A 15,930-nucleotide genomic window follows, 5' to 3' on the forward strand; every position below is an offset into this window, starting at 1 on the left:
AAATTTTCCATTCATCTACTTTTTCATCCTCCTAATCAAATAATATGAAGGAAAACTAAAATCTCTTTTACCATTCCACTTTTCCATCCCCTTCTAATTTTCTATCATCCCACTTTTTAATCTCCGAATTTTAGTTAAAAAAATGTATCTATTTCCCTTTCCCTGCTAAAGGCCTAATGGTGGCTGGGGTTTTCTCTTCAGTCCAGCTTGGCGTTCCATAGGAATGTCCCACTTAACCCATGGGTCGGGTTGGCCCATTGCTAATCGAATTACAATTATGTATACCAACAATTAAGCTGCACCTCAAGGTAAGGTATTCCTCATTTTTATAAGAATTTATTATTTATGTACTAGAAATAATGAAATCTCCCATTAGAACTCCCTTAGAATGTAGACTATATCTTTCTCACCGTTCCTATATTTTGATTTACTTGACTTTTGATTTGACCTTACTCGTGCATAATTTTCTCTTTCTCTAAGTATCCATTTATTATGACTTACGGGCTAGTTTATTTGTTCCAATTTTGTTAGTTACAACTTTTTAAAACTTTTTTTTTTTTTGGTTGCTAGTTATAATTTATTAAAATCTTACTAGAATGGATCTCACTTCTTAAAAAAAGTTATTCCAAATGAAAATAAATAGAAGAGGTGGATAAAGTTCATACTCACTTCAAAGAAACACAATTTACCAATGAACAAATTCTTATGTCACGTGTGAGTGTAAATGACAATTTTGTGTCATTTCATGTTATTTGAGCAATTAGATTATGATTATTGTACAAACAAATAATTGGTACTGTAAATAAGGCCTATTTATGATGTCTTTCTCAGTTAAAAATAGAAGATATTATGATATATTTTTACCTCTTATTAGTACTTTATCGCTTAAAATAGTAGAGTTTGTGACTTGTGAGAAGAAGCATAAACAATATAAGCACCTATATGTACGTGTGGTGAAGATTTGGTGGAGGATATGCTTGTGAAATGGTCCAAAGGACAATGAAAAGGTGGGAACCCCAATGTCACCTCTTTGGTCATAGTGAAGCCAAAAAGTTGGTCTGCTTAGATTGTTCACTTTGTCTGCAGTGTTCTCAAGTGTGTTTTGTATTTCCTAAAAGAAAATAATTCAAAATTTTCAATCAAAGTTTTAATATTTATTTTGCAAGCACATTTTTTATTTTTACTTTTCTTGATTTTTTTTAAATCAAGGATCGTGAAAAAAAATAACATAACTGTGATTTAGAATGAAGGAGTATGGTTAAGCCAAACAAGCAAACCCACATGTGACTCTACAACCACCACTTCAATGGTTATCTAATTATGAGTTCTCACAATTATAGTTGTCAAAACGTTGTGAGAGTGCTTTTTTTTCTTTAGTACACAGGCCCAAGGATCCTGGGCCAAATAGTTGTGTTTTGGTGGACTGGGCTTGGTTCACCGCAGCTAAATGGGGGCTGATTACGAACCAAGTTGTGCGCAAGTCACATAAATCTCCTCAAGGCAAAAATGCGATTCCTCCCCGGGCGTACTGTCGTGGGATCCCGGGACGTACTGTCGTGAGATCCCGGGGCGTATGAGGCCTGTAAGAACCCAGAATCTCTGGTTCTGTGCACTATACAATCTTTCTCCATGCTTGTTATGCAATGGAGTTTTGTCCTTTCCTTTTACCTCTATAGGTCCTACACAAGAACAACTATACAATGCACATATCTTCAAATAATTGTTAGTTTCTTAGATTAGGATATATATATATATATATATATATGTATGTATGTATTAATACGTATACATATATGTAAATGAATTTCATGAGAATGATTCAGCCACGAGGATCCTGGCCCCAATTCTCACAGACTTATACTTTTGCACAAGACTTGTGGGATTTGGAACTCAAGTCTGAGTGGCTTTGCTTGGGCAGGGACTCAGCTTTACAAATAAGAATATATATGTATTGAGCAGCAAGAAGCAGTAAAGAAATATGCAAAGTAATTGTTAGAAATTCTCAAATCAATATGAGATATTTCATTATTTTTCTTGATTGTGGATTACAAATGTGCTCACTAAGACGTGATACAAGGTTCAAATAAGCTCAAAAATTACAGACTTTGATGGCTATTCAAGCCTCTAAGACTTGCAAAGTTTGAATCCTTTTGAATCCAAGTATGTGCTATAGTGGCTGTTTCTGGGATACCGGGAGACATTCCTCTGTTTTTCTTAAATTTTACAGAGTTCTAATGACTCTGTTTTGATATTCTTCCTACTGAAAATTCTCCCCCTTCAACATGGGTTTTCTCTTCCTTTTATAGTGTGTTTTCTAGGGCTCCATGGTACTAGTGATTTCTCTCTTTTGCCCCTCAGAGCTCGTGCTGTGTCATTTTCTTAGGAGCTGGTCTCTTCCCTTTTTTCTCATGGTTTTCATCTTTTAATACTGTTTCTCTAAAAGTCACTTGCTGACTTTCCATTCCGGGGCGTCCTAGCCTTCAATCTCTCTTCCTTTAAGATTTCTCACTTTTCAGACTCAGCTGCGGTTGTATTTCCTTGTTGTCATTATTCCCAAATAGTTGGAATCTTTTACTGCTGGGTTGAAAGTTCTCTTCCAACTGCTTCTACGTATGATTTTCTCATTCTTGGTTCCTTGTGATACAACTCCTTTGTTCATGAATGTTTGCTTTATACTTTATGATTCTTTGCTGCATCACTGGGTACTTGAGAAGGACATCTCTGTTCTTCCTTTCTTGTATTTCGTGGTACCTCTCTTGAGCTGTTTCAATCCCACAGTAACTGTGCTGTATTACCTGAGGATCCCGGGCCTCTGGCAGCCTCTGGGTATCCCGGCCCAGTTCTTTCACTAGATTTTGCTGGACTTTTTGATGACCTTTTTGCTGTAAATCTGAACATAAATTGGGTCTTAATGTTGATTCTTCTTGCTGCTTGAATTGGGCCTTCTTTATTTTTCATGGAATTGGCGTTTTGTGAAATTTTGGCCTTCAACAAACGTCAATAATATCATAAATTATTTTTTTATTTTTTTGTATCATGTATTGTAAAATATATAAACACTTAATAAAATTTATAAAAAATTATAGATATACATATATAAAGTGTATATTCATTATAAATTTTAAATATATTCAACTAATGACTAATTTATTCATCACCTATGTATTAATATTTAACAAACTAACTAAATAAACTAAACTAACATGTGTTTATAACATACACATTCAAATTGATTAAACTCAAAAGTGATATTACATTGCAAATGACCTAAAATAATATTTTTTTTTTTCATCATATTGCCTAATCAACTCAATCTAAGCCAATCAATCATCATGTTCATCATTTTGCAAACTCATTTCTTCATTGAAATTTTTTTCATCATCATCAATATTTACTATCTCTTTTTGTTCTTTTATTTTAATTATTTTTTAAAATATATTTCTTCTTGATATTCTAGTTTCTTAGACTTATAATAATGACAAAAATAAAAAATAATTATATTGTAAATTAATTCCTTATTCATAGAATGGAAAATAAATTTGTAAAAATGAAAGTGAAGTGTAAGTGTGTAGTCCAAATTTTGTAAGAGAAAGAAAAAAGAAAAACCAAATTAATTCCTTATTATTATTATTATTATTTCTTTTTGATCCATTTGTTTGCTGGGAAAAACTACATAAAAAAATAGTTTTGGTGACCTTTTTTTGGTTTTTGAAGGGTTATTAATCTACGTTTTTGTTTGTTTAAAAAAAATTTCTCTTTTTTTTTTTTTTTTTCCTGGTGTTTGTGTTAGGTTAAAAATTATAATCAAGGAAACTGGAAAATGACCACCATTCACCTAGACAAGTTTGGTTCTCATCAATTCGAAGGATTTCATAAGACAAGTTCGGCCACATCAACAAAAATTACTGGTCAAATCTTGGCTTTCTGACCTCTATCGATGTTTTAAAAAAAAATAAAAAAATTCTCTCCCACCTTTTTGTCAATTTGATGGGCTATTGGATTTGCTATTTGCAACTAGAGAGGTTAATCAAATTATAAAGACAATCAAAAGTCCGGTTTTTTAATAATTATGCTTCCCAATCCTATAATCCGAGTAACAGTTCTGTGGTTCTTTTTAAGTTTGAACACTTTTTGACTTTTCTAGTAAATCTAAATTGATTTCTCTTGTACATATAAACCATGTCATCATTGATAAACCTTCAAATTCTGTGTTATATAGACCACGTCATCATTGAGAAACCTTGGGTTGTGTTCAAGGACATACATAGCTAGATTAATAAAGTTTACAGAGTAGCCTGGATTGAAGAGTATCTTTTTTTTTTTAGAACAAACTTTTTTCTAGGTTGCATTTGCTGCTTTTATTTCTGAATGAAGTTTTATTTTTCCATTAAAGAAAAAAAAAAGTGTGGCATGTGAGTCCAAAATTTGGGGAGGTCCAAGGGGACATTACTAGCAAATTAGTTGGAAACAGGAGCAAATGATCACTCCATATCTGTACCTTTCAGTCATCTAATCATCTCCAACGGTGGCATCAGGAATGTATGGGTTGCTAACTACATGATATGCTTAAAAATTCAAATTAAACAAAAAGGTATATTTATTTTGAGAAGAAAATTGATGCGTATCATTAAGGGAGATTGTTCAAATCAGCCTGAATTACAAGTAAAAGATTTAGAGGAATATCTTTCATCTAGATTGACATGGGAAAGTCATGCAAAACTTAATTAACAAGAAGCCATAGACAAGAAAATACCACTCGCTAACACCAAGAAAAAAAATTAGCAATGTCTTATCAATTTTGCGGAAAAGTACATTGTTTAGGAATGTAGGAATTAGGATACTTAGATTAAATTGGAAAGGAAATTCGTTTTTTGATAATAGACTTGAAAGTTGAAAGTTCATGGGCCATTGGGTAGAGAACTAGATATGTGAAAAGAATTAGTTAACTTGATTTGGGATCGATAGGGTAATTGGGCCTCCACAATCCTTTTGTTTCGATTTTCCGATGTAGTACAGGAAAATCGTAACATTACATATCAATTTGGGCCTCTACGCTCCCGGCCGAAGCTTTTACTAACTTTGTAAAGCATTCCTATCGGCTATTTTTTCTTTTTCTTTTTTTTTTATTTTACATCAAAATCACTTTTAATTATTTTAGATAACCATTTTTACATTACACTCTAGATCTCATTCTTCATTTCATAATGAATTTTACTTGTGCAGCAAAATTTCATGACGAATTGAGTTGTCACCCACCAAAAGTCAAAATAAGATAAAATAATTTTTTTTTTTTAAATATTATACCTAAATCGACCATAACTCAAAATAAAGGTATTGTAAAAATGTTGTATTTTTTTTTACCCCTATCATTTCTCTTTTATAATACATCTGATAAAACCTGATGTTTGTAGAGTTAAATGAAGGATTGTTGGTTGTATTTGAGATAACCACTCTCCTATATGGGGAATAAGAAAGAGAATTTAAGATAAAATTTCTCCTTACCTTCATTAATACATTCTACCCTTTAAAATAAGGCATACAATAGTTACATCAGAAATTCAAATTACAAATACAAACGGCTATTGATAACAACTGTTGATGCCTATTTTTGACAAAATGGACCAATAGTAGAAAAAGTCCAACAATATAAAAAAAAAGGAAGAGAGAGAAAGTAGCAAAATAAAGACCACTGAGCCAAAATGGCAGGAATAATGGCCCATAAGCTCACAAAATAATAAGTGGCCCCAAAGAAAGCAAACAGGCCGAGGAAGCCCCAAATAATGAAGTAGTAAGCTTATGGGAATCGTAAAAAATGGAAAGAAAGTAAAAAGGGGCCAGAGGAGCCCAAAGAAAGGAATTAGTAAATGGAATTGGTTCGAAGGCCAATAAACCCAAAGGCAAAGGATGAGGTAAGGGTTAGGAAAGCTCAAAGGATTTAGCAAAAGCCCGTGAGAATGTAAAAGGTAAGAAAGAATGAAATGGGCCAAGGATGCCCAAAAAATGAAACGGGCCGAGAATGCTCAAAGAATGAAATGGGTCGGGAAAGCCCGAGATATTGAATGAACTGGCCCAGCAAGAATGCTGGGTAGTAAAGACTAAAAGAAAGAATAATATTAGAAATTAGCATGGCAGGCGCTTCAACTTGCAAGCCTAGAAGTAACAAGGTAAACAAAGGTAAATGATATCATAGCAGGAATAATGCAGTGGCGTGGCAGGAGCACCAAACAACCCACAAACAAAGGATGAAAAGAGACATGGGCCGAATTAAAGAAGAAAAAACCCATACCCAAGTAATTCCTAGCCTGAAGAAGAAATAAGATGTAGAGAATGAAGACCCAAGAACTCATTCACGCCACAAGTTAAACAAGCACCAGAGTGTGCAACATAGTCAGAAAAACTTGTAGGCAATGGCAAATGCATGAGAGCCAGAAAAGTAATGAATTCATATGGAAGTGGAGCACGCACACAAGGCTTAGGCACCACCTACCTATACCCAGCCAATATAGGGGAGGTGAGCCACGAGTCAGAAGTAAGAGAGGGTATGGTCTGAAGGTAAGGAGAAGGGGGAGCTTATTTTGGGGTTCCCGTTCAAACTTTTTTGGGAGAAATGTCCTGCTAGGATGACATCTCATCCAAAAGAGATAAACATAAGTTGAAATCACTAAGTGCATGCTATAAAGGTTGGTAAGGGAGAAGCCTAGCCCTTATCCGGATGGGAGTGTCAAGGGAGGTAAAAAAAAAACAAAATCACTTTTGTCTAGGAATGAAGCGTGGCACGGCCAACATAGTGTAGTGGTGGTGGTTAGGCAGCTGACAAACCAGTGGGCAGTCTTGGAAGGACACTCATAATAGGCCAAAAGCAGTTAATGAGTAAAAATAGAATCAATAGGTGCATGCTATAGAGGTTGGTAAGGGAGAAGCCCAACCCTTATCTGGATAGGAGTGTCAAGGGAAGTAAAAAACAAAACAAAATCACTTTATTCTGGGAATGAGGCGTGGCACGGCCAACACAGTGTAGTGGTGGTGGCTGGGCAGTCGACAGACCAATGGGCAGTCTTAGAAGGACACCCACAATAGGCCAAAAGCAATTAATGGGTAAAAATGATAAATCCTGTCACGGCAAGCAGTATAAAAAGACCATAGACGTGCACAGTAAACAACAGCAACAACAACGGGAAAAGAAAGAAAACAAGGAAAACAAGTAAGAGAAGGAAAGGGAAAAAAAAAAAAAAAACTAAGAGTGAGGAAGAAAAATATGAGTGATAGGAGTAAAAACATGCACCAAAAGGCTACCCACTTCTCTCCCTCTCAATAGCCCACTTTTTAACAAGTCAAGAATCTGAGATCAAGCCATTTAGGTCCATTTTTCAAAGTGAGTAACTTCTACAGCAAGATTTCCCTCTGAGGTTACCCACATTGGAGATTGGTTCCCCTTGTTGGACTTGAATTTGTTGAAGACTCAAGCCCATTCCTTTTTTAGACTAATCTTCTTTCCTTTTGCCATGGTTGATTAAGGACTAACATGACTTTTTGCTATTAATCTATTCTTGCCGTAATCACGTTGTCATACTTTTCCTTTGTGGAACTGTTAAAGTATTATTGTTATTAGTAGAAAATATTTTAGTTAAAGTGTTTTAGTTATCCTGCTGTATTATGTTTTTCTTGCTATAAAATTTTGTGACAGTATTTCCTGCCGTGAGCATGAGACATGCTCAAGATTCCTACCAAGGCGCATCAACACAAGAAAGGCCCTAACTTGTGCACAAGCTGGCCTAAGGTGTGTTTCAGTTAGGCCAATCCTGGCTCTCCTACCCCAGAATCATAAGGCCATAGTACAGTGGGAGCAATCCAGCCTAAGACACAAAAATGCCCACCACAACAACCAATCTACACTTATCTCCTCCTACATAATAGGGATGACTTAATAAACAACTCCTAATTTATTTAAACTCCTAAACTGCTCCTAATACTTATCATTCCAAATCTTTAATTCCAACTACAAATTCTTTATTCTTATCCTAAGTCTCTGCAGAAATTGATGTGCAAGTTGAGAGTCCAAGTGCAGTTACACACATATTTTGGTCTGCTGTTGTTGTCTGAATCATAACAACATCCCATAAAAACAATATAAAATAACTCAACTGAATTAGGGGGGAGGGGGAACCCCAATCCATATCACAATGTCGCCATCATCCTAAAAAAACCTAGATGACTCGTTCCTTGTTACTGTTATTCTCACCATGTTGTCATTGTCCAATTAACCTTTAGTAAACCTAAGCCCAATAAAAAAATAAAAATAAAAATAAAAACCACCAAATTGATCTGGTGACCCAATTGGATTTGCACTGACAACCCAAATTGCCCCAAATTACCGCACCAAATATGCATTAGAAACCCAAATCCAAACCTGAGATTTGCATAAGAGCGTTGCCTCAAACCACCAACCCAAACCACCATCACAAACTACCAAATCCACCAATACAACCAAACCCAAATATAGGAGAGAGTAAACATTGTCGTTTGGCCTTGTTTTTGGCGACATTGGTGCTGATTGGTGGTCTAGAGAGAAGATAGAACAACAAGAGACGCGAGGAATAGATAATATAAAAGTAGTTTTTTGGAATCAATCAATAAAAAGTAATTTTTACACATGCTATATATATGGTAGTATTTGTATAATTTCTTACAAATGGTTTTGATTTTTAGACATTTACTATTTCAAATCTTTATTTTCATATCAACTTTTATGTGTTAGGATGTAGACGTTATTAAACTGTGGATATTTCAATATCAATTGTGAATATATGTGTGAAATAGTAAATGTGAAAGAATATTTTTCTTTTTACAAAATAACAAATAGAATACTCTTTTTTTTTTTTTTTTCACAATCTATAAATTAGCTCTAATCTTTCAAATTATGGAATAAATATCTTTTCAGCCAAAGAATAAAAAAAATAAAAAGGCAAAAAGAAAAATCACCAGTGGAGCCAAAGATTAAAAAACAGAGAATCAAACTCTCTAGAGATTACTCGTTGCTCTGTGATGCAGCTACCTCGTTAAGTAAATTCGAGAACTATCGACTAATCCCAATCCCTACTTCGAAGCCAACTAAAAGTACGGACAGAGAATAGCTATGAAACTTAAAAAAGGCAGCTATTTGGATTATTGGATATATCAGATTCCACTAGCTTTTGTGACTCGATCCAAGGTTGATATCAGTGTAGTTATCAACCTCTTCCCAGTCATTATTTTGTACTAAATGTTTAGTTTAATGCATCCATTTCCCTTTCCCTTTCACCCACAATATAAAATAAGAAATACATGTACACATATACACAGTCGTACAGAAACAAAGTAGCGGTGGATTGATCGTAGGAGTTCTCATGTCATGCTTTAATAAATAAGTAGTACTCATGATGATGGTCATATTAAGACTCTGATCGTATAAATGATATTGCTATTACTGTTATGGGACATGGGATCAATGAGTTTACGCCAAAAACCATTTTTTTATTTATAAAAAAATCACAAAAAAAAATTCCTAAAAAAGAAAAAAAAAAAAAAAACCAGAAGCAACCAAAAAGCAAAAGAAGAGCCTAGCACAGTTACAATTGCCTCTTCGCAAGAAAGAAAAGTAAAGTTCTTTGCACCTCCTCAAATCAAACTCCTCCTTCTTCTTCCTCCTCAAAATTTTCAATCTTAACACTTCAAATTCAATGGGTCGCTCTCTCATCTTCGCCACTGTTCTCACACTTCTCACCTTTTCTTTCCTCTCAGGTAAATCACTCTCTCACTAACTATATATCACTCCCACCACCAAAAGACTCAATTTTGATATCAAAATTCTCTCATTTCCAATCATTTCCTCACTAACCCAGTTCTTGTTTCTCTTTGTTTTTCACAATTTTTTGTTACTCACAGTCACAGAAGTAAACTCTGCATCGTTCAAGATAGTCAACAAGTGCCGGCGCACGATATGGCCAGGCTTGCTATCTGGCGCCAACACAGCTCAGCTTCCCACCACAGGCTTCACTCTCAAACCGGGCAAGTCCAGGACCCTATCCATACCCAAATCTTGGTCGGGTCGGCTCTGGGCTCGGACCCTTTGCGGCCCGGACTCGTCCACCGGCAAATTCACCTGCCTAACCGGCGACTGTGGCTCCGGTGCGCTACAATGCGCCGGGGGTAACGCTAAACCCCCTGCCACGCTGGCAGAGTTCACACTTAACGGCGATGGGGGTTTAGACTTTTACGACGTTAGTTTAGTTGATGGGTACAACCTCCCAATGCTCGTGGTCCCGCAGAAAGGTACAAGCGGGGGATGCGGGGCCACGGGGTGCTTGGTCGACTTAAACGGCGCGTGCCCGAAGGAGTTAAAGGTCGTGGCGCGTGGGACTGGGAGCGTTGCTTGTAGGAGCGCGTGCGAGGCGTTCGGTGATCCGAGGTTTTGCTGTAGCGAGGCGTACGCTACGCCTGACACGTGCAGTCCGTCCATGTACTCGTTGTTTTTTAAACACGCTTGCCCACGCGCGTATAGCTACGCGTATGATGACAAGACTAGTACTTTCACGTGTCCTAATGCTGACTACTTGATCATCTTTTGCCCCGAGCCTTATACCAGGTTTGAAATTTTACCAATTTTACCTTATAATATAATATAATATGAATTGTGGTATGAAAAAAAATAATATAATATGAATTATTATGCTTATATATTAAGATGATATAAAAATAACCATAATTTAGTTAGATAATTCTTATTTTTAAAAAATAAAAAATATAGTTAAAGTTGTAATTTAACAAAATTTAAAAACAAAAAAAAACAAATTAACAGTGAAACTAAGCTCCGTTTGATAAGAGATTTTTAGTAATATTGTTTAAATGATATGAAAATATATGTAAATGAAAAAATATTATAAAAATACGTGTTATGATGTTTAAATAATAAAAACTGTTGTTTAAATAAAATAATCAAATGAGCCCTAAAAATTAGTATTCTCTTTATTTAAATATATTTCATGTACATTTTATGCTTTTTTTTTTTTTTTTTTTCCTAAAAGGAAGCGCACACTAAACTCAAAAGTTCACTTCATATCAAATCTTAAATTTTTGTTTTATAAAAATTTTTTCCCATGCAACCTCACTGCCGATAGATAAATTCAAATTAAAAATTTTTATTAAATTAAAAAAAAAAAAAAAAAAAAAAAAAAAACCTCATCGCACTTGCCGCGTGTGATGAGATTAGTGTATTTTATGTGTTTCATATGTGGGGGTAGTTTAGTCAATTTAATTAGTCGCATGCATGATTTGTCACGCTACCATGTTTCTAAATAATAGATGTAAAGTAAAGAATATTATTGAGTAGTGGGGGGCCTGGGGCCTTTTTTTTTGTTATGTGTAGCATCATTGATGTTCATGTTTTACACATTACTTTGATGGACCCATTAATGGCTTAGCTGAAGTCACTTCAACTTGAAATTGATTTATTGGTTTGGTTAGAACTTAGAATTCTATCTTCATTTTCTATTTCCAATTTGCTTTTAATGAAAATTCTCACATTGTGATTTTTTACTTGGCATTTATTGTTGTAGTGATGTATAAACTAGATGGGTTTTTTTTTTTTTTTTTTTTTTGATAAGAATGATTGATGGCTTTGGCACTAAAGAAAGGTAAATGTTTTACTTGATTTCGATTGGTGACTGCAGTGCTACCAATAATCTGTCTGTATCTTTATATTCAATAGTCAAGACTAAGGCTTCACAAAGAACCATAATTTTCTATTAGTAAATGATTGATAAGCCAATTAGCTACTATGTGTTATTTATCATAAATCTTAGGGAGCGTTTGCCTAACCATAAAATCAAGCTAACCAAGAACAATTAACTGGTTTGAGTTGTTTTTAGCTTAGTAACATGTTCTTTTTTCTTTTTTCTTTTTTGTTTCTTTTTCTTTTTTTAATAATTCGATAATTACAATGGAGTGGAGGAATTTGAATCCTAGATGTCTCTGTTAAAAAACATCAGGAAGTGTTAGTTGAGTTGCAAAAATCTTGGTGACTTGGTAACTAGTTTTAGTGGTCTTTAATTTGGTAACTTTTTGCTTAAAAAGCTTGTTCAAAGTACTACTAGATTTATTCCATTATTAAATCTAGTTTTACCTTTGGTTATTTCAAATACATTCCCTCCAAAATCAAAATTATAAATTTTCTGGTGTTTCTTTTTACATATTCCCACTAGAAACTAGTTTTTAATTTGACATTTTCATAAACTGGTTTTAAGTAAAACTGGTTCTAATATGATTCTAGACAAATTAGATAAATCTAAACCCATTCAATTTTGAACTAGTTTTATTTTTGGCTTAGCTATGTGGTTTTCCAAACACCCCTTATGGGCATAATTGGATTTCATTTGTTTCTTTTTTCCTGACAGAGTGTGCACATGCAACATCATGTGCCTCATCCACAATGGTTCTTTTGCTTTCTATTTTTCATTTTTTGAGGAGAATTAAAAAACAAAGAAATTAACAAAAAGGTTGTTAAACTCAAGGTAATATTATTAAGTAGTTTGATTGGTTTTATATGCTGTTAGCATTCCTAAATATGTATTATTCTTGAAACAGAGTTTGGTTCTAAACATGTTTGTAGCTTAAGGATTCAACTCACATTAAGAATATAACTTTTGTCCCTACCATTTGCAATACACGTGACTTACTTATACAATCATTTTAAGCAAGTCATTTGCATTGCACATGACAAGAACACGTCAATTTTCTAGTGTGAGTTGAAGCAAGCCTGACGTTCTAAACATATTTGAAACTAAATTTTATCCTAATTTTTGTAATTTTATAATATATTATTTTAGTCATTTGGGTAATGATACTAAATAATGCAAAGGTGGCACAAATTCAGGGATTATGATGGGACAGGGAGATATTGCTTTTGTCACTTGTCCAAGATGTAGAATTATTAAAATCCATCCAGCTGTATCAGTATGCACTATGCACAGATGGGTCAAAATCAGTCAAAACCTCCTTTTTAAAAACTCTTCAAAGATTTGCCAGGTAGTCAACATGAAATATATATTAGGTTAGACCAGTAGCTATATGTCTTCTTGGGATTCATGAAAAAAATGGGTTTTATTAAAACAAACATTAGAATATATATCTTTTTGTAAGTAAAGTTTGGCAAAAGGGGGACATTTATAATAGTGACTTCCACATGAGGCATGATTCTAGTAAATTATACTTCCCCTTGGAGTTAATATTAAAATACTTATGCAGCCAAAATGATTTATTTGGTTTTGAGTGTTGGCAATGTTGGATTAAGGCCACCACCTTGAGTCCTTAACCAGTGGTTCATTTTCATTTAGGCTTATTAGTAGCAAAATTGACAAAATAATCATAGAAAGATAAAAAATAAAAAAATGAAAAAAATGGTGGGTGGGCAGACCTAGATTGGTGCCCTTTGATGTGGCATCTTTGAACAAATTTGATCTCATAAGCATGTGAGTTTGCACTACCATGCAATATGGAGTTCAAGTCCTTCAATTTGATGTGCTGCAGTGTGACTTTGCTTGAATTTCATCTTAGAAGTACTTTTACAAATATGAATACCATAAATATGGTTGTGCCTAAATTAGCAGGATGGTAGTGACTTCAACGAATATGAGGAAATCTCACATGTTTAACTTTTGGCATAAAAATTATCCAAGTATTTCTATTTTCACCTTGTTATTTGTTGAGATGATGCAGTAGCATATGAGCTTTTATATTCTTCAGCACACTGGGAAAATCTTCTGCTTGTAATGGCATAGCCATATTGGGACGTCAGTTTTCAGTTAGCGAAGAAGTTGTGGAAAGTTGTCTATTTACACATGCCATTTTCTTCTCTTAGGGAGATATTTCAGTTCATAATGTCATACAGTAGTATCAAATCAAATTGGTTCACCATTCACAACTTTGCTTCCTTGAGTTCCTTCTGTTTACATGGTAATTGTGTTCCATTACATGGTAGATTAATCTCATTAACATGTATACATATCTTGATGGAAACGTGCAGCCTACAATTGCTGGGAGCTCGAAAAGATGGGGGGCTGCTACCGCTTGTGAACAAGACCACAATGTACATATCAAGCCATCATCCAAATAGTGCTTCATTCGCAGGTCTGGTCCAAACACAATTTATTGCCCATGCTGCCTCTGTTGTAGCGGCTTTGCTATTTTGGCTGCTTTTTCAACCTTTATGACTAACATTGGCCTGGACTTTTCCAGGCAAATAGTACCACGAAGTTTAGCTGAAGAACGGTTGTCAACTTCCTTGTTGTCTGAGCTCTCTGCTTCTCTTTCACTGCTTAGATTTGTTGTTGGGCTAAAAGTTCAGGTGCCTAAAATGCAATATGGCTACATGTGGCAGGGTTTCGCAACTGCCACAAGAATTCGTGTATATACCTTCCTCTGCTTCCTTGCTTTCTTTCAATTATAACATCGTACATAGTTTTCAATGTGCTCTATACATAGCAATAATGTTTCCTTAATTTTATACATAAAAACTATAAGAAATCAGAAATTCCAAATTGAACTGTGGTGACTGGTCTTTTCCTTGCATAAATTGAATGGTACTAACTACAAACTACTCAGCACAAAGCAATTCAACCAGGCCTTAATCTCAGCTAATCATGCTCAACATGATGAATTTTTTAAAGAACTCTCTCAAAAGTTGGTTGTCCCAATTTTTAAGAATGATGTGTTTGTATTGAAAGATATGGCATCTCATCTTTGAATTAAGTTTTCTTAAGATATAGAGGGAGCCTAATGTTATAAATTGGCCTGTCCAATTGTGAGGTAGTACCCGTCTTCACAGTGTCCATTACACAGTCATGGTTTGGGCTATGAGATAAATATTGATGGAAGAAATTATATATTTTGAGGCACATTCTCAACATCCATTTTTACCAATTGTCTTCATGGAGCATTGCTGGGCTAGTTCTCGTACCTGGACTTCTAACAAAAAGTAACAACTAAGTTGATTGTAGAACTCCATCATCATTGCCTAAATTTTGATCGAGTGAAGGAATTTTTTGTTTTTCAGCCTTTATCATTGGCTGCATTTAGAGTGAGGGATTTTTTTTTTTTTTTTTTTTTTTTTTTTTTTTTTTTTTTTTTTTTTTAACAAATGCTAGTGTGATTTGCACAAAATTACTTCTACATAGACTTTGTGTTATCATTTTGTATTGTACACTACCATAAGATGCCAAGTAGTTGTGAAAAAAAAGTAATAACATAGACTTATCATTGATCTCTTTCACTCTCTCTCTCTCGGAATTGCCTCATTCCCTCGCAAAAAAGAAATACTTGGAATTTTTGAGTGTATCAAAGGTGTTAGGATTTAACTTGACATATTCCATGTGCTAAATAATGTGTCAATGAGGGTTATTTTAAACAACACAACACATATTTTTACAACACTTAAACAACATTACTATAGCAATATTACTAAACAGGCCCGACTTACTTGAGCAATCATGATTATGGAAACAAAATCCCTTGTTCTACACGAAGACTGATCTAACTTAGCATTTTGCCTATCTGTATACACTCATTGATGCACATCTTTGAAGACAAGAATGCTGCCATATCAAAGTAGATCTAAGAGTGCCTTCCTTCTTGAGCCTAAACAAAAAATCTCCTTGCGTTTGTTCAACCTTGAGAGCTTAGATTGAGAGTCAAGTTGTTTTCCTTCAAAACCACTAAAGTTGTTACCTTGACAATGAGATCATTGGTATTTTTCCTTTGAAGAGTTCTTTGGAGTATTGGAGTTCTTGTGGTTATGGACGAGTTTATTGTGTAGAAGGTTTCTGTAGAATAATTCTAGTGTGTCATGGCCACAGTGGTGGAAGGCAAATATGTCGTTTTCTGATATTACAAACAGAGTCT

General features: G+C 34.5%; 1 protein-coding gene across 4 annotated transcripts; it reads left to right on the top strand.

The window, feature by feature from the left end:
- The first annotated feature begins 9,487 nt into the window (after positions 1-9,487).
- On the top strand, positions 9,488-14,579 carry LOC126706013 (thaumatin-like protein 1). Of its 4 annotated transcripts, none has more exons than XM_050405266.1 (5): positions 9,488-9,777; positions 9,922-10,621; positions 11,640-11,669; positions 14,057-14,160; positions 14,277-14,579. In XM_050405266.1, the coding sequence occupies exons 1-5, from the start codon at positions 9,717-9,719 to the stop codon at positions 14,477-14,479; spliced, it is 1,098 nt and encodes a 365-aa protein (XP_050261223.1). In that variant the 5' UTR covers positions 9,488-9,716; the 3' UTR covers positions 14,480-14,579. The 4 variants fall into 4 exon arrangements, with proteins under 4 accessions (XP_050261223.1, XP_050261225.1, XP_050261224.1 ...); XM_050405268.1 differs by having other exon boundaries at positions 9,496-9,777; positions 14,269-14,498; XM_050405267.1 differs by lacking the exon at positions 11,640-11,669 and having other exon boundaries at positions 9,499-9,777.
- Positions 14,580-15,930: the final 1,351 nt, after the last annotated feature.

Source organism: Quercus robur, chromosome 11, assembly GCF_932294415.1.
Source record: "Quercus robur chromosome 11, dhQueRobu3.1, whole genome shotgun sequence".
Classification (NCBI taxonomy): Eukaryota; Viridiplantae; Streptophyta; class Magnoliopsida; order Fagales; family Fagaceae; genus Quercus; species Quercus robur.

Coding starts and splice junctions, on each gene's coding strand:
- LOC126706013 (XM_050405266.1), top strand. CDS start 9,717: ATGGGTCGCTCTCTCATCTTCGCCACTGTTCTCACACTTCTCACCTTT. Junction 9,778..9,921: donor CACCTTTTCTTTCCTCTCAG/GTAAATCACTCT, acceptor TGTTACTCACAG/TCACAGAAGTAAACTCTGCA. Junction 14,161..14,276: donor AAATAGTGCTTCATTCGCAG/GTCTGGTCCAAA, acceptor CCAGGCAAATAG/TACCACGAAGTTTAGCTGAA.